Genomic DNA, 25,080 nt, shown 5'->3' with positions numbered 1-25,080 from the left:
AATGCTAAAGCAATAAAACTTTCACAAATCAAGTGCTAATCATTGTGCTTTTTTTTATTTCACATTTGCTGGATGAAAGCTGTTATCGATTTTTTAAAAATAAATGATTAAAGTTCAGTATTGAAAAGTAATTGTTTATTCACTGGAAAATTAACTTGAATTGATTTGTGTCAGCTACAGTTTTATTGATTGAAACATTCATAAGAATCATGTTGTTTCTCACCCTGAGTGACCAAAACACTGAATCAGATCGGTCCCTTTGGTTTATGATTGCAAACTTGAATAAAGCCGCGTCTACACCAGGCTTGATTCAAGTCCTAGAGGTCCTCCTGTATCACGTAGCGCTCTCCTCGTGGTTAGATGAGATTTGTTTTGTCATAATCAAGCAGTTTGATTTCCCTATAGAAAGATTATCCTCTTAGGAATTGAACCATGAGTGCTTTCTGTAACATGTCTGCTACATTTATAGTTCCCTTTTGTGTGGTACGTTTGAGTCCCGCGTTGTCATAGTTACATAACCTGGCTGGCTTGTTGAAAGTGAAGAAGGGATATTTTATTCAGTTCTAAATTTTCTCTTGAAATCTGAAATGAAATTATAATAAAAATCCAAAAAGTTTGTGCGGTCTGCCACAGATGGCTGCCCACCTACGCGATGTCTCAGTATTTTCCCACTTTCAACATGTCGCCCAGCTATCGAACTCAAATTCTCTCCTCTGTCAAAACGTCCTCTTACACATCTCCTTCTGCCCTCAGTTTCACGACAAGATGGACCCACTGTTGGAGACTCTGGAGGGGGCGGTGCAGCGGCTTCGGCAGCCTCCCCCTGTGGCTGCAGAGGTGGAGAAGATCAGGGAGCAGCTGGCAGAGCACCGAGCCCAAGGACTGGAGCTGGACAAACTGCTGCCAAGCTTCTCCGCCCTCTGCGCCCGTGGAGAGGAGCTCATCGGCCGAGCGGCTCATGACGACCCTGCTGCTCAGGGTGAGTGACTCGAGGATGAAGCTGTCTGTCAGTGACAGCTTCACAACGTGTAGATATAAAGGAAGCAGGCAGGCCACAAACTTGTATTTGGTATTTGTCGCATATTCTGCATCCAGCGATGAGGGGCTGGATTAACTGATTTCATGATTAAGTTTTCTATTATGATGGTTTATGGAGGACTAAAACCACCAAAATCATAAATAAACATAACGATCAATTCACACACACACAAAAATAAATATATATAGATGGATAGATGACATGATTTGAATTGAATTGAATAATTAAAAAATTATAGATAGATATGATTTGAATAAATAAAAAGACTGAAATTTCAATAATTCAGAAGAAAATAATCAGTTTGACATTTTAGAAATCAACAAATGCCTATATTTTAATTCAGTTATAATTGCATTATTAAGGATTTAATGTCATATTAATGATTATGCTGAATTAGTTATTTAGTTTTAATTTGGCAGTGTCAGTCCTCCGTATAACTGGCTTATAAATAAGCTACAAACTGAACAGTGCAGCTCTGAAACCTTTTACTGGAAATGGAAAATTCAGGCTCTGACTGGAACAAAACATTTCCCTGTCTAAGAGGACAGAGGACAGGGCATCAAAATTCGGAGTGGCTCAGAACAGAGAGGCTTCTGTAATCTTTGTGAAAACCATTACAATCTTATTGTGGGCTCCAGTCCAGTAAGTTCACTAGCTGAAGAGAGTGAGTCTCTAATTGTCACCAGGTCAGTTCGCAAACCTCATCAAATCTTAAAAAGAAAAGGAAAAGAGGAGAACCAGCAGTGAAGTTCTGCTCAGCACATTGTGAGACAGAACACGCACATCTTTGTTGTGTTGGCCTTTGTGCTTTGATGCCCTGCAGCCCTCCTCAACATGAAAGGCCTCACTGTGCACTGGCAGTGGGAGTGAATGGACCAAACATACCAGTGCAGTACACGAGATGTCAGAATCCAAACTAATAGGACATATGAAACTGATACCAGACTGCATTGTGTTTCCCAGTCTGGCCAGCAGCGTTTCTGTATGAACCTCTTTAAAATGTCACTCCCCTCTTTTCCTGTTTTCATGCAGCTGTCCGTTCCCGCCTCCTCCGCCTGCGCTCTCTATGGGATGAGATCCGGCAGCGTGCTGAAGAGAGAGAGGGGAAACTCAATGATGTCTTGGACCTGGCTGGGAAATTCTGGGCCGACGTGGCGGCGCTACTGAGCACGCTCCGAGACTCCCAGGATATCGTGAAAGACCTGGAGGATCCTGGAGTGGACCCATCGCTCATCAAACAACAGATTGAGGCTGCTGAGGTATGGAGGAGGCAGAAACATGCTTCGTGAAGACAAAAGAGTTCATCAACAGCTGAAATGTTTGTTTTTGTCTTTGTCCTCCACATTTTTATGCTAAACGAGTCTTTGTGATGTCACTCTGTGCATGTGCTAGGCCATCAAGGCAGAGACGGACGGCCTGAGGGAAGAGCTGGAGTTTGTCAGGACCCTCGGAGCTGACCTCATCTTCGCTTGTGGAGAAACTGAGAAGCCTGAAGTCAAAAAGACCATAGATGAGGTTAGAAATCACAATTTCCTCTGGGATTAATAAACCAGGATCACATTGTTGTGAAGAAGTGACCATTTCCTTCTGAAACGTTTTACTACACGGTGACTCTTTGTATCGCTCTCTCAGATGAATGCTGCTTGGGAGGGTCTGAACCGAACATGGAGAGAGAGGATGGAGAGACTGGAGGAAGCCATGACTGCCTCAGTTCAGTATCAGGATGCACTGCAGGTTTGTGCCCTTTCTTGATACAGCTGTACAGCAGTGCATTTCTGCATGGTGGCACCGTAAGATTTAGATGCTATTATTGTTTTCTTCTAAGGATTAAGTAGAGTTGACTGCCCCCGCAGATGTTGGAGTGAAATAAAGAAGCTACCAAATAAAGTTCTGTTGTTTTTGTACCAGTTTAACTGTGGCGATCAGGACGTTCCTGTGGATTATTGTTGGAATAATTTCTGTGTAATTTTTCCAGTCCATGTTTGACTATCTGGACAACGCAGTGATCAAGCTGTGTGAAATGTCAACTGTGGGAACTGACCTGGGAACTGTCAAACAACAGATTGAGGAGCTTAAGGTTGGAATGATAGTTGGATTTTTCACTAGTTGTGTATAAAATCTAGATATCTTACAAACACTTTTTAAAGTCAGATGTATATCAGTGCCTAACAACAAGCTGTTCTGTCTTATTTCACACTTCGCTCTTCTACTCGCGCCTCCACTGACCTGAGCAGCAGTACAAGGTGGAGGTTTACCAGCAGCAGATTGATATGGAGAAGCTGAGCCACCAGGGGGAGCTGCTGTTAAAGAAAGTGTCAGACCAGACAGACAGAGACATGATCCAGGAGCCGCTGACCGAGCTCCGACACCTGTGGGAAAACCTGGGGGAGAAAATCACCCAACGACAGGTGATGAAAGCTCATCTTAACATTTAAAATCTGAAATTTGTTCTTTGTCTCAGCTCTTCTGTTTCTCTTGAGGGAGCCGGTGACATTGTTCGTTTTGTTGGTATCCTGTAGAGTTGCGTGTATTTGACTGTCTTCCTTCTACCACAGCACAAACTGGAGGCTGCCCTGCTGGCTCTGGGTCAGTTCCAGCATGCCTTGTCCGAGCTGCAGGCCTGGCTGACCCACACACACACCACTCTGGACACACAGCGACCCGTCAGCTCTGACCCCAAGGCCATCGAAATTGAGCTGGCTAAACACCATGTATGTCCTGTTATTACCTGCAGGAAGTGTATCTCTGTAATCAGTTTTAACTCTGTGAATTAACCTTTCTGAAGAGCACTTATGCATATATTTTTCCATCCCAGCATTCAAATCTTTCTTCCACTTTCCTTCCCAGGTTTTACGTAATGATGTGCTGTCCCATCATGCCACAGTGGACACTGTGAACAACGCTGCCGCTGAGCTACTGGAGTCCTCTCCTGGCGATGAGGCGGGCAACCTGAGGGATCAGCTCGATCAGCTCAACCAGAGCTGGGAGAGTCTGCTGCTCAAAACCCAGGAGCGGCAAAAACTGCTGGAGGCCGCCCTGCAGCAGGTACTGCAAAGAAGCAGAAAATTAGATCTGTGCTTGGTTTAGTTAGATTTAACTTGACTGGCAATTAACAAAATATATATTTCATAGTGATTGTTTAGATTGTTTTTGAGCTAGATGTAGATCTTATGTCATCTGAATGGTCGTGAAGTGTTGATTGTGATGCTCTGTCATTAATTTCATCATAATAGGTCTATATGATTGTTTCATGACATGATTTTCAGTTTAGGTTCAACTTGTTCATGCTTGTTGGTCTCTCACTGGTGTCTTTGTAGGCTGAAGGTTTCCATGGGGAGTTGGAGGAGTTCCTCCAGTGGCTGAGGAGGACCGAGAGCCAGCTGTCTGCCGCCAAGCCAACAGGCGGTCTCCCTGAAACCGCCAGGGAGCAGTTACAGCAACACATGGTAACATTACACCTTCATACTCACATCATCAGGGACCATACACAGGCACACGTCACAGCCCACAGTGGTTAGACACATTGGTGTTATAACTCTGAAAAACGGAAAAAAAATACTTTATAGAAAAATAAATAAATAAAGATTGAAGTATAGACTGGGATGTCTATGTGACGTGTATATCATGCTATCAGATATTGAGATTGGACCATAACATCCACGTCACTGTAATAAAAACCAAAGTGAAACTAGCTGAATTCGATCTGCCGCGTGACTGAATTGTTAGAATTTATCACTGTTGCCAATTCACACCATTTAAGTCTCTCTTGCATGTTTCTGAAGTGTTTTACGTCCCACGTGTTGGAGTATTTTTGGTGCCTCTGTGAGCAAAATAATTAACTGCTAAAAACATTCATGTGTAGAGGAAGCAGTTTAGGGTTTGTGTGACATTATGCAAGTTTGTAGTTGCTGTTACTGCAGTTGAGGAATGATTTCCTATCGCAGATCACAAACAAATGTCGCAAAAAAGTCTTCTGCACATATTTAATTCAGTGTTAGGACAGGATTCTGTAACAGTGCTGGAGTGCTTTGACTCCAAATTTTGTGCAGCTGCAGAGTATCGACTTACAAACACACTCTTCATTTCACACAGAGAGACACTTGGCATATGGAGGCTATAAAAGTTTAATAGCTTGTATTGTTCTACAACGGCCTGTTAGACACGATGAAGCTCACCTTTTCATCATCTTCTGTTTGTGCTCTCGCTGTCTGCAGGAGCTCCAAGCCCAGGTGACTCAGCGGGCAGAGCAGTACAATCGCCTGCTGGATCAGGGAGAGTCCATGCTGCTGGCTCGCGGAGGAGAAGAAGCAGGACCTGGTACCACCCAGACCCAGCAGAACCTGGCCATGCTGCAGAACAAGTGGGGCAGCCTCAACACCAAGATGGACGACCGCAGGGTAAATCTTTACGAATAAACTTCTCTTTGTTTTGCTCATGTGTTCTGCAGCTCTTTCACTAACTCTGAACTCTCGAAACTTTCCAGGCAAAACTGGACGAGGCCGTTTCTTTGGCCACGGGTTTTCAGACTTCTCTGCAGGACACCATCAACTGGCTGACCCAGGCTGAACAGACCCTGAACATGGCCCAGCCCCCCAGCCTCATACTGGACACCGTCCTCTTCCAGATTGATGAGCACAAGGTAGCAACATTAAAAATGCTTAAATTAGATCGCTTACTTTTCAGATCCTGTCTGTTTCTCGATATTGTCATAAACATGCTGTTTGCATTGCGTGTAACTCTTTCCACCCAGGTCTTTGTCAATGAGGTGAACACCCACAGAGAGCAGGTCCTGGCTCTGGAGAAGGCCGGCTCTCAGCTTCGCTTTGCCAGCCTGAAGCAGGACGTGGTTCTTATCAAGAACCTGCTGCTCAGCGTCCAGGCCCGCTGGGACAAGCTGGTCCAGAGGTCACTGGACCGAGGCCGACACCTGGATGAGGCCCGCAAAAGAGCCAAACAGGTACAAACAGGCTCTTTAAAGATGGTTTTGTTGTGACTACATGAAGACTATTTAAACTTTTGTGTCAGTCTGAGGATTGTTTCAGCGCTGTGGTTTTCTCTCTTATATTGACTTTGACTAAAACTTTAGAAAAAGGTGCATTAAAACGAGTTTTCATCAAATTGTTTTCTTTAGTTCCACGAGGCCTGGAGGAAGCTGACAGACTGGCTAGAAGAAGCCGAGAAAAGACTGGACTCAGAGCTGGAGATCTCCAACGAGCCGGATAAGATCAAAGTACAGCTGACAAAACACAAGGTACAAGAAGAGAAACGCATCATCAAATATTCAGTTTTCTGTACTGCTCCATTTCCTGCTACAATCTCTTTTCTCTCCCATCATTTTTCCGCCTCTCCAGGAGTTTCAGAAAGCACTGGGATCAAAACAGCCCGTCTACGACACCACAGTGAGGTCGGGGAAGGCCATGAGGGACAAAGCTCAGCTGCCTGCAGACACGCAGAAACTGGATAACCTTTTGGGAGAAGTTCGTGACAAATGGGACACCGTCTGCGGCAAGAGCGTGGAGAGGTAACGAGAAGATGAACACTGAAACTGGTGTGCCCGGCTTCACCAGACAGCATTACTGTGAAAAATAAAATGTGTTGAGTAACAGCCGTCATCTTCTTTTCTCCATCAAGACAACACAAGCTGGAGGAGGCTCTGCTGTTCTCTGGTCAGTTCGCTGAAGCTCTTCAGGCTTTGGTGGACTGGCTGTACCGAGTGGAGCCTCAGCTAGCAGAAGACCAGCCCGTCCACGGGGACCTGGATTTGGTGTCCAACCTCATGGACTCGCATAAGGTGTGTATATTAGAACAAACAGAACTGTACTGCTATGTGAAGATGTGTGCCATCTTCACTCATGACTGGTAACTTTCCCACTGACAGGCCTTCCAAAAAGAACTGGGGAAGAGAACCAGCAGCGTTCAGGCTCTGAAGCGTTCGGCCCGTGACCTGATGGAGACCGGCCGCGATGACACAGCGTGGGTCAAAGTTCAGCTTCAGGAGCTCAGCAACCGCTGGGACACAGTCTGCGCCCTATCAGTCACCAAGCAGACGCGCCTGCAGCAGGCGCTCAAACAGGTCAGAGAGGCGGCTGCGCAGCTGCTTTCAAGCTGTCAAACTTTTCTCCACATTTTTCTGTAATTAGACAATCGCAGATCCATAAAAAAAAGCTCTGTGTGCCTGTCAGGCGGAGGAGTTTCGCACAGCGGTGCAGCTGCTCCTGGAGTGGCTCTCAGAGGCGGAGCAGACGCTTCGTTTCCGCGGTGTCCTCCCCGAAGAGGCGGAGACTCTGCAGGCGCTGCTGCACACACACCGGGACTTCATGGGCACAGTGGAGGAGAAGAGGACTGACGTGAACAAGGCTGCTGGCATGGGAGAGGGCATCCTGACCGTGTGTCACCCCGACTCCATCACCACCATCAAACACTGGATCACTATCATCAGGGCACGCTTTGAGGAGGTGACGAAGAAATAAATCAATTTTTGTCACAAGTAAGGCTTTGTTGTTGAGATTTCTGACTAATTAATAACCGTTTTCAATCTGCAGGTGCTGACTTGGGCTAAACAGCACGAGCAGCGGCTGGAAACGGCCCTGACCGAAGTGCTCAACAATGCCAACCTGCTGGAGGAGCTCCTGTCATGGCTACAGTGGGCTGAGACCACACTGGTCCAAAGAGACACAGAGCCACTGCCACAGGACATCCCACAACTCAAAAACCTCATCACAGAGCATCAGGTGGGTCCTTCAGTGGCCTCAGTGACTCATCAGTTGTTTGTCTTTTTACTAAACTCGCAGACGTAGTATTTTAATGTATTACACTCTAAGACTGACTGTGTTTGGACGCACATTTGAGTTACTGTCTGTTGCTGTTTGCTGTACTCAGATGTTTATGGAGGAGATGACGAGGAAGCAGCCGGATGTCGACAAAGTGACAAAAACCTACAAAAGAAAGCCAGCCGAGCCTCCCAGCAGCCTGGCGGAGAGGAGAGGCGCTCGTAAGTCTCCTGTGTTTACCTCTCAGCGAACAAATATTATCATCTCCCGCGTCTGTTTCACGCTGGCGCTAGTGCATGTGGTCGAAAGGTGCAGGTGCCGTTTCGTTTAGCCTTACCTGTTCTCTGCAGGAAAACACCAGCAGCAGCAGCAACAGCAGCAGGCAGCCATGCAGGTTTCTGGGGGAAACCCACGACTCAACCAGCTGTGCGCCAGGTGGCAGCAGGTGTGGCTGCTAGCTCTCGACCGGCAGCGCAAACTCAATGATGCTCTGGACAGGCTGGAGGAGGTACACTAAATTTGGTCAAGCAAAGCTACCCACACTCACTAAACATTACACTTTATGTATTTTTTTATTATTGTTGTTAATTAATTTTATTTGAAAAGGGAGCGTGTAGAGCATTAACATAAATATTGCCATTCAATGCTTTGTAGCAGAGTTAGCTTAAGCTAATTTGCATCTGTTGTGTGCTTTGAATCCTAATTAATGCCATTGTTGTCCATTTTCAGCTCAAGGAGTTTGCCAACTTTGACTTTGACGTGTGGAGGAAGAAGTACATGCGCTGGATGAACCACAAGAAGTCTCGCGTCATGGATTTCTTCAGACGCATCGACAAAGACCAGGATGGAAAGATCACACGGCAGGAGTTCATCGACGGCATCTTGGCCTCGAGTACGAAGCTGCAGTGGTTTCGTTTTGTTTATATTGTTGTTTTGTTTTATATTTCAAAGACAGTAAATATCATATCTGATATCCTCAGAATTTCCAACCAGTAAGCTGGAGATGACGGCCGTGGCAGACATCTTTGACAGGGATGGAGACGGTTACATAGACTACTACGAGTTTGTTGCTGCTCTGCACCCCAACAAGGATGCCTACAGGCCGACCACTGACGCCGATAAGATCGAGGATGAGGTAAGAGGAAGCTCAGAAAAACGTCTCGCTATAACTTTAGCTCAAAACATGTCAGTTATTGACGTCTTGTCTGGTCTGTGGTTGTGCAGGTGACGCGGCAGGTAGCCCAGTGTAAATGTGCCAAGAGGTTCCAGGTGGAGCAGATAGGCGAGAACAAATACCGGGTAAGTTCAGCTTTATTTATCGATCTACTCTTAGAGATAAAATAAAGATTAAAAAAAACACTTTTGGAAAAAAGATATTTTTAGTAATTAACAGGAACTGTTTTAAAAAACTGGGTCAAAGGGGATTTACCTTGATTGTGCAGCAGTATGCGACCTTTTGAGGTGCATGTGAGGTCAAAGTAGTATAAACAAGACACTCAAGTTCAAATTTACACCTAACACTAGAGTGGGTGTGACAGCACCCAAAATCAGTGTTTAAACAAAGATTATTTTAAGTTATGTGAAGCGAACGAGAAGGAAGTAGAAATCTAAGCATGACTGTTACCCGTGAATCCCATTTGACCCGGTTCTGATTAGTTTATTATTCATAACTGGCTGTGACTGCACTTCATTAACTTCTCAACTTAACTTCACAGCATCTCACGCACGTGTGTCCATCTCACATCATGATAATCATGGTGTATTTAAGTGTTTACGCCGTCTGTCATGATATGTCATAACATTGATAGAACATGTTTATAACAACTGCGGGATGGCTGTCTTTTTCATCACAAAGCATTAATATAATCCTGTAAATGCGACAGCACAGATACACACAGCAGGGTGGGAAGTAGGAGCTGTGACTGAATTACTGTTGGACTGTAGAACCTGGTTCTCTGCAGGAAACATGTGGAGTGAATCTAAAACTAGTTAACAGAGTTTTTGATGTCGTCGTTCTGTATTTTATGTTACTGAAATACATTTTTTTTTAATTGTTGGGGATATTTAAATTATGGGTGTAAGGAGTAAACTTTATACAGTGTCTGAGATGAGGCGAAGAACAGATGTAAGAACCGCTGATATGGACCCGGAGCCAAAGTGTTCTCCTGTATTTGTCTTTATGAACACCATAAAGATTAATACCATCAAAGACTATACTAGTGTATGTCACTGTGGGAGCTCTTTGGCTGTATTGTAGTCATTTACCCCTTTAGAGGTAACAGCCAGTATTTTTGGTACACCCAGTGTAGCCAAGCATGCATGAAGCTTTTTTATAAACCTTTACATTCATAGATCACCAGTAACCTGGTTAAAATCTGCCTTCTTATGTGGAATATGTGTTTTTTTTGGCATAAACACAGTGAAACCTTATTGAACCAAAAGGCAAAAATACCTGTAAGAACTCAGTTTAAACAGTAATTTCTTTCTAGTTTCAGAAACTATGCTTGCTTGACTTGTAACTAAAGTAAAATCCTAACTCAGATAAAGTCTCCTACAAGCTTTTTGGCCTTGTAGTTTCCTTTTGGGCAGCGATCCCCTACCTTTTTTGCGCCATGGACAGGTTTATGTCCGACAATATTTTCACGGACCAGCTATAAGGTGTCGCAGATAAATACACCAAACTAAAACCAGTACCGGTACCCAAAAGAAGAACATTTATTCATAAAAGACCCAGGGAGACCCAGAGTTAACGATAAAGTCGGTAAAAAAAATTACGATAAAAATCAATAAAAACCCTGAAAACCAAAAATTTCACACCCGAACCTCAGCTCTTGCGGCCCGGTACCAAACGACTCATGGACCGGTACCGGTCCGGGGGTTGGGGGCCGCTGCTTTTGGTTATGCCATACAGGTAAAAGCTCAAAATAGAGGAGTAGATGTGAACCTAACTCAGCTGGTCACCAAAAAACGGGACCAACATGAACAGATTAAGTGAAAAATGACTGAATATATTTAATTTTAATCTAAAATCTAACTACAGAGGAGGTGCCTTGTTACTGCACCTTTTAGGAAAATTCTCAGGACGGTGGTGTAGGGGTTAGCACTGGTTATTGATGAATTTAAATTGGCTGTAGTTATGAGGTAGATGAGGCGCTCTATGGTTAAATGTGACTTGCAATATAAGCTGCTTGGTCAGTAAGACTAGACAGTCCAGTTGCGTTATCTGTAGACTGAACTTGACACAACGTGGCAGACAGCAGCAGTCTGTGTGTGTCTGTGCAGCATTATACAGCAGACACTTCCTCAGCTCTGACAGTTTTCAGCAGCATTTCCTGGATCGGCCATCACTACCACTGCTACAGTTTGTGTCCACTCCATCATTACCCACTGGGTAATGACATCCAGCGTCAGACTGCAGGACGCTGGGGATACTAATCATCACAGTGTTTGTGTCTCTGCTCCTCTGTGTGTGTCTGGCTTCTCTTTTCTTCTCTGTCTTTGACTCCATCTCCTGTCTCGACTTCATCGTCACCCATTTTCACATCGCTGACGTAACTGCCACACACGGCTTCTTTTTGCTTTCACCACTAATTGTGAGCCCGAGTTTGAGTTTTCCGAAAACACTGTACACAGATAAACGGTGTCCTTTCATACATCACAGATTCAAGTTGTCGGTATTTGTTGTTTCATTCTCTCTTTCTTTTCCCTTTGTCTTCCTCTGCTCCGTGTCTTCTGGATTTATTGTAGTTCTTCCTCGGAAACCAGGTAAAGTGACGTCCGCTGCTGCGGGTGGACGTGTGAAATCTGCTTCCCCGTTCTCCACTGAAGGAGTGCACTGCTTCCTGTTTCCGTATACTTAAAGAAAATACCGTCATGATACAGTAAATCTGTATTTATTTAATTTTACGTTTTCAAGGAAGAAGCACTCCTTTGTGGCTTTGCAACGTGTAAGCGGGTTTCGCCGTCCGCTCGTGTTTCTGCTGTGATTTGTTTGGTGTTGAGAGTGACAAATTGCACAATGCGAAGCTGGCGACAGTGACATGGCTGAAGGGGTAATTAGTGGTTCGGTGATATATAGTGTGCTTGGGACTGAAGCTGGGAAACAAATCAAGCTGCTTGGAGAGAGATCCAGAAAATTCCTTCTGTGCTGGTATCGCTTGGAGGTCGGCTTCGCTGGGCGGTTTGAAAAACAATAACATGTTAGAAAACTTCAAAGACTGAATATAAATACATGACTGATTTATATCGTGTGTGACGATGCGTGGATATGAGTGGCTGGGTGAACTGGGCTGAGATCTGTAACTTCTGTCAGTGCATGGTTTTACTGTCAGTGCATGGAGTAGAAACGATGCTCAGATTTGGTACTTGGGCTTCTTGGTGTGATGGTTGTAAATCTTTAGAAACCAAACAGTTGTTTTTACTCATTAATCTTTTTTCCTGATTCCCTCTTCTGTTTCCACTCTTTTTGGCCCTTCTTCCCTCCGTTTTTATTTCACCTGCCCCAGTTTGGAGACTCTCAGCAGCTGCGTTTGGTGAGGATTTTGCGCAGCACGGTGATGGTGAGAGTCGGAGGAGGCTGGATGGCTCTAGACGAGTTTCTGGTCAAGAACGATCCATGCAGAGGTGAGCAAAGTGGACACACAAATAGACCAACCTAACCTCCTCTCATTTACACACACACACACACACACACACACACACACACACACAGACGAGCTTGACCGATACTGGATTATGTTGAGGCTTTTTTTTAGGCCTATCAGCACAATTTCAATTTGACTTTTGATTGGAAAAAAGTAAAAATAAATAATAAAAAGTAAATAATTGGCAGTGAAAAATAATGATTTATATTGATTAGTATATACAACAAACTACAAATCCCTGGAAATAATTTTGACAATACATTTTCACCTGACTTCAAATCCCTGTCAGATTCGACATCACCTCATTTAAACTTAAATTAGATCTGTTTTATTTTCACCATACATTTTATTCTTAGCTTTTATAATCAGAATTTGCTTTGGCAAACTCTTAATTTTATATGATTAACTTTCAGTTAGCACTCTACTGAACAACTTTTCGTTATGCGTAGTGACGATTTTCAACATTTTATTTTTAGCTAAAATTTTTAATACACTATCTATACTTTAGCTTTGTGGCTAAGAATTTTAACTGCAAATCGTGCTTTTAGCTAATAATTTTTACAACTTGTCAATTATGATTAATACAATTTTTGATTCTTATATATTTTAAGCTAACTCAAACCATTAACTATAACTTTTAAGCTAGTAATTATTAACTTTTTACTCGTAGCTTTAGCTAGCATTAGCATTAGTAAACTGTTAGCTCGTACGTTAAGCTGATATTTTCCAGCTTCTCATTCCTGCTTAAATCTTTTTGTAACTTTTTATCTCTTAATAGTTAACTGCAAACCACATGTGTTAATTAGTTTTTTAATTTAAGTCTTTTTCAAATGTTTATTTGTTATGTTTAAGCAACAATTTAAACTTCCAACTAAAAGATTAGCTAACAGTTTCCAACTTTATATTCATACTTTTACCTCTTTTAGTCATTTGTCTGTCAGGTTTAGTTGACAATTTATTCTATTTCATGATTTTAACTGCTTTTACATATATTTTTTTCATTTTTTAAAAACTTTTTAAAATCTGATTGGATCATTAATGCAGTTTTATTACCACTAAGTATCAGTTCTTTTTAGTTTAGCTTTAGATGTAGCCTTTAGGTCTGAAAAGGATCTTTAAAAAAGCCTCATCATTAAAACTTAAAGCCATTTATAGGGACTAAGATGCTTTTTTAAATGAATGGGGCACCATCTTGAGAAAAAATATCCAGTGGTATATATCGGTCAGGCACAAGCGCTTAGACACCATCACACCAAAGCAAACAAACCCTCAAAGATCTTTCTCAACATGTTTATAACTCCGAACAGAAGTGGCTGAACGGACACGGAGAAAAAACACAAAATAAAGGAGAAAACACACAAACCGACTCAAGTTTCTTTAGTTTTTCTGTCAGCAGGTGATGCAGTGAAGCGCTGCACCGTCTCATTTTTCTCTCCAGTGTTTTCTTCCAGTGACGTCGGTGTAATTGTTGTGCTCCTCGGAGTGGTGTTTCTCTCTCTGTCTCCATCTCTCTTCCCCAATCTGTCATTTCCCTCCGAGCCCATCCTCTGTCGATCCCAAAGGACTCCTTCACCTCCATCATCATCTTATCTCGTCACATGTTTTATTTCTGTATACACACAGCCCGTCCTCTCCCCGGGCCTCTCTCTGTTCATTCTTTCTTAAATAAAGAACGTAGTATTGCATGGTGCATGATCCTCAGTTTCTCTTTATTCCCTCCCTTTCTTTTTTTTCCCTCTCTCCCTTTTTTCTCTTTTCTCAGTGCAACATCCAGGAATAAAGATTCTCCGCTCCGATTCGAGTAGCTCCATCTCATCTCGTATAGGTTGGATTTCTCCTCTATCTCTCACGCTTTCTCTTAGCCGCCTGTATTTCCTCCGTCTGGTTTGTTTTTGATTGGTTTTTATTTTGTGTTCCTCTGGGCTTCCACCTTTCTTTTTTCTCTTCTTCTTCATTCTTTTTTTGTTGTTCTTATCTTTATTGTTCTACCACCTCCCCTTTCTCTTCTTCTTCCTTGGTTTGGTGGTTTGGCCTTGTTGCTGTGCCTTGCTGACTGTGATCACCTGACTAACATTATGTCTCCCCACTGTTCCTCCCCTACTGTTGCTGCTGGCTCCAGCCCTGAAATCCTGATCTGTTCCCTTTTTCCAACACCTTTCAGGGGTCTCCGACACTCGTCCGGACCCCAAGAGTTCAGCTGTGTGTGTGTGTGTTTGTGTGTGTTTAGGGCTTGTGTGTATCTAAAGCTGGTTTTTAACAGACTGGTTAAACAGTCTTAGGATTGTGTGTGTGTGTAAGAGACTTTCTTCATTCCACTTCCAGCATGCAGTTATTTCACGTTGTCTCTTGTGTCTCTTAGTGACAGTCACTCCTGGCTATTTCTGCTGCCGAGGTATCTACACTTCCTCTCTGTCTCTCACTCACCATCCATCCATCCATTCGTCTCCATCTTTAACCACAGCTGTCCTCTGTGTGTGTCTATATATGTGTGTACGCGTGTGTGTGTGTACTCTTTATAACCATGGTCAGGTTTGTGCGTTAAAGGCATTCATGTCAGTCCCGTCTGTGTGGCACATGTTTGCGTCATGCTTTCCTCACTCACAGTAAAAAGCAGGATTTGGCCAACCCCCTGGTCTTTAGATGTAACTCGAGGTTTGGTGATTTTTACAAAGTAAATCTGTAAATAAGACATTATTGAGACAAGAAGAGAGCGTGTGTAAAACTAAATAAATAAACACAGGAAAAAAATACACCGGTCACTATGAGTACTAAGTAAAGACAGAGCTGCTCTTTTGTCTGCTTCGTAGAGAAGAATGTAAAAACTCTTGATTTGTAGGAGAAAAATATTGGTGTCTTAGACCTGGGCGTGGCCAGCCTGGGTTCCTAATAACGCTGGCTTCCAACGCGGCTCCTTTAAATGTGATGGCTGGTTGGTGGGAGACACAATTACAGGGTGCACCTGGCTGGCTGGCTTTGAGGGGGGACATAATTACAGGGTGCACCCGTTTAATTGACTGGCCTTGCTGTTCAGTTGCTCAGGACGAGCTAGCTGCAGCCCTCCTCTCCTCCTTCTTCTTCTTCTTCTTTTTAAGATTTTTTTCCACTCTTTTCTTTCACTCCATTTCTCCTCCACTCTGAATCTGTGTCTTCTCTCTCTCTTTCTTTCTGTATTTATTTGTTCTCTCTTGAACCCTCCCGTTGTCCTCGGTCTCTCCACTCTCTCTTTTTGTGGCTGGCTTCTCCAGGCTTGTTGTTGTCCGCTGGGGCTGCTGCACCACTTTTTGTCCAAGAATGCCGCTGAGTGTTTTTTGAAGACGGGAGAAACCCTGAATCTCTGGGTTCTCTCCTGCTAAGCATAAACCAGGCATGACCCCCACATTTATTTATACACAATCTGTGTGTATACAGCAGAGCTGAGATGCTCCTTTGCAGCAAGAAGTGAAAAAATACTTGAGAAAATCTTGTTGACAAACAACATAAGAGCAGCTGCACTTTGCTTCCAGCGCGCTCAGACGATTTTAAGCAGATACGCAACGAAAGTGTGGCATTCAGTCACAGTTTGCAGATTATGAGAGCAGAGACACGTGCTGTTGCTTAAGGAGTTATTTAAAAAGGAGTCTTTTCACTTTTATATGTGATCGATAAAATAGTCTATCAGTCTTATTTCTCTGTTTACGGCACCAGGAAGCAGCGAGTGGGCTGCTGTCAGTACCTGTAAAGTTTGCTCATACACGTTACGAAGGGTACCACAGCTTCTTAGCGACACAATTAAACTTCCTGTTTATTGAGTTTTATTTTTTTATAAAAATTACATTTGCGACAATATTGATAGTTTCCCTTTATTTCATAAATGATGTATCAAACTGATTTGCAATGTGGCCCCCTGCTGGGTGAGAACAGTACTGCAGGTGGGCCTCAAGAAGTTATTTACATTAAAGGAAAAGAAGTTTGAAATAACCACCAAGTTTTATAGTCTTTCTCTGAAGCAATGGCATTGTGTCTCCAAACTCGTGTCCACCACTGTCGATGACTAGCTGACTTTCGTTGCGTATCGCAGTAATTAATTTGCTCCCACCTTTGCACTCAAACGAAACACGCCCCTCGCTCGCCTCCCACCTTAAAAATGACTCAACCAAAGTGCACTTAACAGTCCCTCAGTCCCCGAAACCCCACCCGACCAAACACCTGCTCTGCTCACGCGCACTCTCAAAGAAACATGCACCGACTCTGACGTCTGCAGCCAAGGAAGCACTGACTCTCTCCCTCACTCTGCTCGCTCCCTCTGCCGCCCCCTGCTGGAGGAAACCTCCGATCCAACTCAAACTTAGACTCATTGTTCCCTTCCCTGTCCGTCTCTTTCTGTCCAGCTCGAGGTCGCACCAACCTGGAGCTAAGGGAGAAGTTCATCCTTCCTGAAGGAGCGTCTCAGGGTCTGGCCGCCTTCCGGTCCCGGGGCCGTCGCTCCAAGCCGGGCTCTCGGAACGCCTCGCCCACCCGCTCCTCTTCCTCGGCCTCCCACAGCGGCGCTTCCCTCCCCTCTGCTCCCTCTGCCCCGGCCACCCCGACGGCCTCTGCATCATCCAGGGTAAGGTTTTTCCCTCGAGTCATTACACAGCATTAATGACAGAGCAGGGATATAAGCACTGAGTCATAAACATTTACAGTAAATTTATAACTAATTGTGGTTTAAAAGTTGGTTTTGTAACACTTTTGAGTAATTTTCAAAATAGTAGAAAATATGGTTAAACACACATCTGATACTATCCTAGGAAATTAAACTTATTACTACTTGATCCAGTTATCTACCCAAAACATTAAAAGCCTTGAATCCTCCCACTGCACATGCTGAAATGTGCTTGTTACTTAAAAGTGAAGATTCTGCATGAAGTGTAGCAAGTGCCCTCGACCTAAAGATATAAAAGATTACCTTCGCAGTATGAAGCCGGTTTTCAGATGAATAATAGCGTTGATCTTACTGAGAAATCAAGGAACAGACACAGCTTAAAGCATGTCCTACTTTACCACCTGTTTTATTCTAGTTAGGGAATGTCAAGGAAAACAAAAGTAATAAAGTGAAAAATCGGGAGCTTTTTTTCTTTTTTTTTGCTTATATATTACTTAATAACTTTGGTGTAATATGAAAGGGGGGAGCTCTTTGTCAGTAGGAAAGTCCAAAATGTATGCTTTCAAGTTTTTCAGAGCTGGCCGGTCGACCTTTGGAAGGCCAATTTTGCAAGGAGTCTCCCCCTAGAGCAGGGGTGGGGAACTCCAGGCCTCAAGGGCCGTGTCCTCCATCTAAAACCTGCAGGACACCGGCCCTTGAGGCCTGGAGTTCCCCGACCCCTTCCCTAGAGACATGGTTCCATGTTTGATAGAGACTGTAAGAGGCCAGACCACCTCAGCCTCTTATAGTCTATATCTGGAAAAAATTTGAAATGCTCAGGTACCAGGATTTGAAAAAGGGAAAAAAAAAAAGGCAAAGACTTTTATGCTATCTGGCTTTTGCAAAAATCTTAAACTGGTGGAATATTCCTTTACTGGAAAATTGAAATGAAATATTCTAGATGAACATCATGATTTTTGTAGCTCTCTCACTCACACACACACACACACACACACACACACAGAGTCTTTCATGCTCATCTTGTGTTGTATGTTGGAGTGTTTGTTAAATAGAAACATCGTCACTATCAGGACAAACAGACCATTGTTATTTCTTAGTGTCGTCATCTGATGTCAGTGATGTTTCTGTTTGTCATGTGAACGCTGTGTGTGTGTGTGTGTGTGTGTGTGTGTGTGAGGTGGTGCACATTTGTAACTGTGTGTTTTTATGCTTTTTTGTAACATAGTTCATTTGTTGTCATCCTCCTGTTGTTGTTGTCAGAAATCACCGCATCCCTAACTGTGAAATTTTATGTTTTGTTCTTTTTTCTTTCATCTTTTTGCCTTTTCCCCACGTTCCTCTTATTCAACCCTGCTAACTCGCTGCAAACGTGTCCTTCCTGCATTGATGGGGGCTCTCTTTATGGGAAAAAAAAAATGAATGATCCACTCTTACACATTAATCTGCTGCGCTGAACTCTCCATCCAATGCCCCCACACCTCCTCCCCACACCCCTTCCTTCATTTGCTTCTTCCCTATGCTGCTTTGCTCTCCTCCACCCTTCCTTCCTTCCTTGCTTCCCTTCCTCCCTTCAGTCGTCCCATACTCACTCGCGTGACTATGCCAAGCCCTGGCTGGCACACAGTAAAACTCCAACGCCAACCAAGTGCCACTGCTGCCCAGATCTCGGTCACAGCCACACCACTCCTGGGCACGAGGTAACACACCCACCCACCCAACCAACTCCCCTGCCCCACCCAACCCCACTCCACTGAACGCGCTAATGCACTAATGCACACTTGCAGGTGCTCTCACATGGGAAGCTTTACTTTGGCTGGGGTGATTTTGAGCTTTGCTTGAATTTTTCTGTTTTTTTTGTATCGAAATAGGAGAATAAGGATAAAACCTGCACAGTTTAGTGCATTTATTTATCATATTTCAGCTGACTCGCTTCATTTCTTTAACTGAAATAACAGTAAAATTATTATTTTGTGGCTTTTAACTCTTGATTAGATAAAAGCAAGTTGATGAGATATCCTTGGTATTAAAAAAAAGAGCAAATAATAAAGAAAAAAATTAAAAGACTAATCAGCAGATTTACTCCATATAGTTTCATGTGGTCACATAGTTTTATAAACACATACCTTCACAATTAATAGTAGTGTTTAATATAGTGTTCATATGTTGTTGGTGTTTTTGTGTTTAACACGTTTCTTTGTGTTGTTTATTTTTTATTTGTAGATCTGTTTTTGTTCATGTCCATGTGGATGTGATATGTTGTGTTAAATTCCCTGTGTGCGTCTGTGTGTGTGTCTAAAGTGATAACAGTGAAATTATCCTCAGCTGACGTCTCCCGTGTGCTCCTGCAGGGGGCGCCATCTGGGTCCAAGTTAAAGAGACCGACCTTCCACTCGAGCCGAGGCTCGCTAACCGGGGAGAACGGTGGAACGACGCACACCAGCAAACCATCGCGGACGGGTGAGACACCAGCCATGTGTCCTGGCTACTGTAGACACGTTATCTGCTTCATTAAGGAAGACCTGCTGATTCCAAGCTCCATATTTTTATTCATTAACTCTACTAGATTAGCTTTACATGACTCACAGTTCAAAGTAAGCCCCTGTCCCTGCTAAGACCAGACTTACCAGAAGGAGGTTTGATTGTAAAGTGGGTGGGGCTTCTCTCCTTGCATGAAGGGGCAGGTCTTAAAATTCCTACTTCTGTGACCAACAGACGTCAGCGAATGTGTAAATTCACAGCATTGTTGCTGCTGAGATATTTACTCTCGGTTAACTGAATTCAGTTCTACTCATAAATTTGTGTCAACATCTGAGACTAAAACGTAAAAGTGCCAAAAACTGCAGTTCCTCTAATGGCCACTTGGAGGCTGTCCCCAGAAGTGAGTGAGCCTCCATACACTCCAGGGTTACAGCAGAAAGAAACGTGTCATAGTTTTCCCCTTCATGGCAGCTGTTCACGGACTGATTTATGTTGTGAACTCACCTGTTGATGTTGTAGTAGACTAATTATTTCGGCAGCTTCTGCAGCATTTTAATGCGGTTATATGTCAAATAATAATAGTTTAATTGCACTAATAGGCCATGTCCAAAAGGTTTGTGCACAGGTTGTTACTGAGAGTGAAATACTAGTATTTTATTTGCTTGTTAAGATTAATTATCAGGTGTCTGTGTCTAGTCCATAAATGAAGCTTACCAACCAGGCTAGCTACTGTTAGCCAACAGTCTGCAGCAGTCTGCCCTTTCGTACAAATATGGGTACTCTGACCCCACCAAAAGCCACGATGATGACAGCTGAGGTTGAAGCTCAAAGAAGATTCACAAACCACTGGGTGACATCAAAGAGGCTGCGTCTATCTTGTATATGCAGTCTGTGGTCCCGGCCAACCCACAGACATGGCAGCCTCCACAGCCACAGTGCTGCAAACTAAATGTGAATCTGCATAAATGCATGCTCTGCTTTTGTCAGCACATTTTTACTGTTTTTTTTCTCTTGCTTCCCTCTTTTCTCCTGTTAGATCCCAAGCGAGGGGGGTCCACAGCCAGCGGTCCCACCAGCCGAGCCGGCAGCCGAGCCGGCAGCAGGGCCAGCAGTCGCCGTGGCAGCGATGCCTCAGACGCATCAGAGCTCCAGGACGCTCGGTCCGTCTGCTCCGACACTTCAGATACCCCGCGACGACCGGGCAGTGGGGCCAAACCCTCCAAGATCCCCACCATCTCCAAGAAGACCCCCAGCCCAAAAACCCCGGGGTCTGCGAAGAAATAAACCCACCCACCCACAAACTGGAGGAACTCGCAGTGGGTGGACCACTATTATCTGCCATTTTGGGTGTACCAGCGTCACTCTGAGCATCCATCCATAGGGCTTGTCTAGAATGTGTGCACTATGACTGATACTTTCCAGGAGAAAGGAGGAGGTGGATGAGCCGAGTGAATCTCCGTCTCGTTCTTTCCCCAGCCGACTGAAAACCTGCACAAGAGGAGAAGATTCTGGTCTGGCGGTCTCAGGCCAGAGTCTGTGGGGTGAAAAAAAAAAAAGACTGTTCCCCTTTAAGAAGCGACCCCAGTTTGCCTTTCAGTCTCCTGCTTCGTCTTTCAGAAGTTCCCCACCAGCGAGGAACCAAACACAGACCGACCCGATGTGATGCTGCCTTACTTTGTGTTACAAACTCCTGTCCCGATCAGACACACAAACACACATTTTAACACAGAGCCGGTGCAGGGAGTGGGACATGCCGCCACCGCCGCCGCCACGGCTACAAAAACAAAAAAAGCTCAAGTGGCATTCAGGAAAAAAAAAAGAAGGAATTTGTGGGTTATTATTTTGGCTTGTGGGCCAGATGCCTCAGCGATGAGTTAAAAAAGAAAATATGCAACGACTGCCATGTCGCTTCCCCTGCGTTGGTTGGCGAGAAAAAGAGTCACCTCAGCAGATCTACGGAGGCGGGAAACGCTGTCTGGCTCCCACAGCGGCCAACCTCAGACTCGGAGGATCGGCGGTGGCGCTGCTGCAGCTGAGGGCAAACTCTCACACACTCAAACGCCGCAGAGCCGACTCCTCCCGACCGCTGGAACGTTAAGACGGGCCTCGCGGGTGTGCGTCTCGGCGGTTTTGTCACATGTCTGCGTAACAATCCGACACACACACACACACAGAAAAAGAAATCACAAACTGGCAATAGAGAGGACTATTTTTACGTCGACACACTCAACTAACAGCACATTACTGACAATACACGACATGCGTAACCCGACGTAAACGAGCGCGTTCGCAGAGTCCGACAACCAGCATGCACTAATTGTCTCTTCCTCTGCAGCCCAGCAGCACATACGCGCACTCTCAAACTCAAAAGGTGTGTGCGCGTGTGTGTGAATCGCGTGTCTTTCTTACAGGAAAGAATAAAGGTCAATGACTTGAGTCACTGTATGCAAACGTTTAATTTGCGAATGTCTTTTTGTTTTTTTTTTCTTCTCGTTGTTTTCTGGTTAATTTATAATCCAGTTTTGTTTTCTAGCTTGAGAGAAAGATCTATTTATTTTTCACGTCATATCACCGTCGGCAGAGAGTGATTTAGTATTATGGTGAAAGGTTTTTTTCTTCTTTTTTTTTTGTACCGAGAAGATGCCCACTCCGCTGTTTCGACGTGATCTGTGTGTAAAGTGTGTTTCTACTCTGTTGTAACATGACATCATTCACTAGGTCGCTGATTCTAGTGGCAGCCTTTTTGTTACATTTTCTTTAATGCTAATGACTACAGTTTTCCTGACCACGACCAAAGGGGGTTGCCCTTCATGTGTAGAGAGAACTACAAATATGAATGACAGGGGACCTGGGCTGAGCGGACCAATGAGAGCGGGCGTCCTCCCTCGTGTCCCTCCCAGCGTCTCTTCTTCTAGGCTTTTTTTTTTTCCAAATGCTCCGTCTTTGGCGGGGCTCGAGTTTGTCTCTGTGTTATCTCGGTGTAAGAGATGAAGTTTATGAAAACTAATGAATTTACAATAAGAAAGAAGAAGAAGACATCTTAAGGTGATTTTTATTTATTTATTGTCTCTCTGAGGGGGGAGGGAGGGATCGGGAGACGAGTCCACCACCTTTTGATGCTGTGTTACTCTGTGTGATAAGAACATGGAGGGAGGGGAGGGGTGTTACTACGAGTCACTTGTGTAAAATTAAAACAAAAAAAAAAAACTAAAATTATAAACAATTTTTTTGTTCTGTTTTTGTATTAAAATTATGCTTGCAGTAAAACCTCGTCTTCTGTGTCTGTGTATGTAAGAGCAGCCGAGTTTGATGTGTGAATGCGTGAACGAGCTGAAGCACCCACAACTTATTATTAATATAATCCAGAGTTCACCGGTCCCAACAAGTCCAACCTGAACTGAAGCCCTGATTATTTTATGCACTAAGTCAGGGGCATCAAACATGTGGCTCATGTGCATCAGCAGATGAATTTGCAAAGTCTGAAATTTACAGCAAAATCATAGAAAATTCTCAGTGCTCTGCTGTTCTGTGTTCTAATGCAAGAACTACACAAAACACCTTTAAAGGCGTTTCCTGATCTCTACGAGGTATTTAAATCATATCCAAAGTCCTAGAAGCAACACTAATATGTGTGTGTTCACTTATTTAAAGCATTAAACATCTAAAGTAACTTTAATTTTAATAATCATCCGAACATAAAGATTTCACGTTCATGATCACTGGACAAACCTGATTTAAAAGCTGCCCCAAAATAAGCTTTTAGTTGGAGGTTATTCTGCTAGCACCAAATCTGCCCCACTGCACAACTGAGCTGGGATCTTTGAGTGCCATAAAGAAATAAGATCATAATGTTGTTAAGGGCAAAAATACTCTGATCATTTAATCTGTAAAAGGGTGGTTTGTTAAATTTGCTCCCAAAATACCTCTTTACACTACAGCAGGGGTCTCAAACCCGTGTCAGGGAGGATTTGTGTGTTGTTGAGTGCAATATTAAAATAAAGTCTTTAAAAGTAAAAAATAATTTAATATGAAGGCAACGTGAGCAGAGAGCACAAACATGTTGAGGGATTGGCCGTATTAGTTCAGTGAGAGAGTCGAAAACTAACGTGTACACTTATGTCTGCATTTTTATTTTGTTAAATACAAACAAAATTATAGCAGAAGTGCTGCCACGTGTCCGGCCAGAAAGAGCACCAGTTGGTTTATTTAGTAGTTCAATGAAAAGCTTCAGTTAGTTAAGAGTGAGAGAAAAAAAAATGTGTTCACGTTTGCAGTTTTGTCTTGTTACACAATATTTGAAAAATACAAACAAAACACTAGATTTTTGGAAATATTTGTGGGAGTTTTCTTGTTTGTTTGGGGTCTTTTTGTACTGCTTGAACACTCCAATGAGGTGACAGTGCCAGCAGTGGCTCACAGCTCATTTAAGTTTGAGACCCCTGCACTGCAAGAATGGAAGCCGTGTGGCTTTTATGCACGGCTTTAACTAGCCCTGCCCACCTAAATGCAAACTCTCAAAGAGCAGACAGTCAGATACTCCTGCACTGAATCATTGACCATTTAAAAAAAACTAACTGCACTCGGTAAATGGATAATATTTCTTCATTTACATGATATAAAAAATGAAAGTCTGCTGATTTTGTGAGGTGGGTAGCATCATTTGGTCAGTTAGGGGTATTTTTGTGAGTACATTGACTTTTTTCAGGTCTTAAAGTGATGTTTCCAGCTTGTTTTCCTTGTTTTTTGTTATCATTAGTTTTTATTTAAGGATTTCTACTTATACATGAATTAATGGAAAAGGCCTTTGTCTCCCCTTTCTCTTGTTTGCATGTGCGTGCCCACACTCACTCACTCATGCAGACAGCGGCCCACAGACTCGGAGGCAGACACCGGACATTTTTAGGTAATTACGCTGTTACAGATAAGGGCACGCCCGACCGGATCATCTCTTCTGTACACGATGAGGAGTTAGCCCCAGGGGAGGAGGTGGTGGAGTAAGTAATCTCAATAATCTGAGCTCCCTCCTCTCGGTCCTGATGTGTTTCTTGTCGTGTTCGAGCTCTCCAGTTTGTGTCGGTGTGAGACGGCGACGGAGGATTTGAAAATAGCTCCGTCCTGTTTATTTGGTGGTTCCACCGGAGATGATGAGGTCTGAGTCCACCCTCTGCAGCTGTGTGTACACTCACACTCGCACTCCTCTCATTTTCAGTCCACTCTCAATCCATCTACGCCCGTCCTCCCTGCAGTCCATCTGTCATCCCAGACTGCTCCCTCTGATGACAGTCCTCGCTCTGTTCCACCACTTCTGTCTCGCAGGAATGTCATTTTTCATTTATGCTGGGTTTGTATGGTTTCGAGGGCACTCGGGCACTTATTTTTTCCCCCTCTCTCCTCTTTCACTCCCTGTTTGTTCTTTCACCTCCGCCTCTTCATCTTCTCTCACTCCTCTCCCCCTCCCCTTTATCTCTCCAGACGAGGCTTCCATAAAGTTGCAGATGTGAAGAGCAAAAGAAAACAAAATGGGGC

At 43.8% G+C, this 25,080-nt stretch overlaps 1 protein-coding gene across 1 annotated transcript in view; it reads left to right on the top strand.

Moving 5' to 3' along the window:
• Window positions 1-22,339, top strand: part of macf1a (microtubule actin crosslinking factor 1a) — a 235,581-nt gene extending 213,242 nt beyond the window's left edge. The window contains 31 exon segments of the mRNA XM_025902114.1: window positions 754-979; window positions 2,072-2,298; window positions 2,432-2,554; window positions 2,672-2,773; window positions 3,015-3,116; window positions 3,274-3,447; window positions 3,595-3,750; window positions 3,887-4,084; window positions 4,357-4,485; window positions 5,254-5,436; window positions 5,523-5,678; window positions 5,790-5,996; window positions 6,171-6,290; window positions 6,391-6,560; window positions 6,671-6,830; window positions 6,918-7,112; window positions 7,222-7,494; window positions 7,582-7,770; window positions 7,919-8,030; window positions 8,160-8,317; window positions 8,539-8,701; window positions 8,790-8,944; window positions 9,034-9,108; window positions 11,557-11,574; window positions 12,315-12,432; window positions 14,215-14,277; window positions 14,812-14,844; window positions 16,820-17,037; window positions 18,651-18,773; window positions 19,425-19,533; window positions 20,591-22,339. Of these exon segments, the coding sequence (XP_025757899.1) occupies window positions 754-979; window positions 2,072-2,298; window positions 2,432-2,554; window positions 2,672-2,773; window positions 3,015-3,116; window positions 3,274-3,447; window positions 3,595-3,750; window positions 3,887-4,084; window positions 4,357-4,485; window positions 5,254-5,436; window positions 5,523-5,678; window positions 5,790-5,996; window positions 6,171-6,290; window positions 6,391-6,560; window positions 6,671-6,830; window positions 6,918-7,112; window positions 7,222-7,494; window positions 7,582-7,770; window positions 7,919-8,030; window positions 8,160-8,317; window positions 8,539-8,701; window positions 8,790-8,944; window positions 9,034-9,108; window positions 11,557-11,574; window positions 12,315-12,432; window positions 14,215-14,277; window positions 14,812-14,844; window positions 16,820-17,037; window positions 18,651-18,773; window positions 19,425-19,533; window positions 20,591-20,838 (4,683 nt within the window). The 3' untranslated portion in view covers window positions 20,839-22,339.
• The last annotated feature ends 2,741 nt before the right edge of the window (window positions 22,340-25,080 follow it).

The sequence above is a fragment of the Oreochromis niloticus genome, linkage group LG22, assembly GCF_001858045.2.
Source record: "Oreochromis niloticus isolate F11D_XX linkage group LG22, O_niloticus_UMD_NMBU, whole genome shotgun sequence".
Taxonomy (NCBI): Eukaryota; Metazoa; Chordata; class Actinopteri; order Cichliformes; family Cichlidae; genus Oreochromis; species Oreochromis niloticus.
The sequence above is the reverse complement of the archived record's forward strand: the minus strand, read 5'-3'. Positions and strand labels throughout refer to the sequence as shown.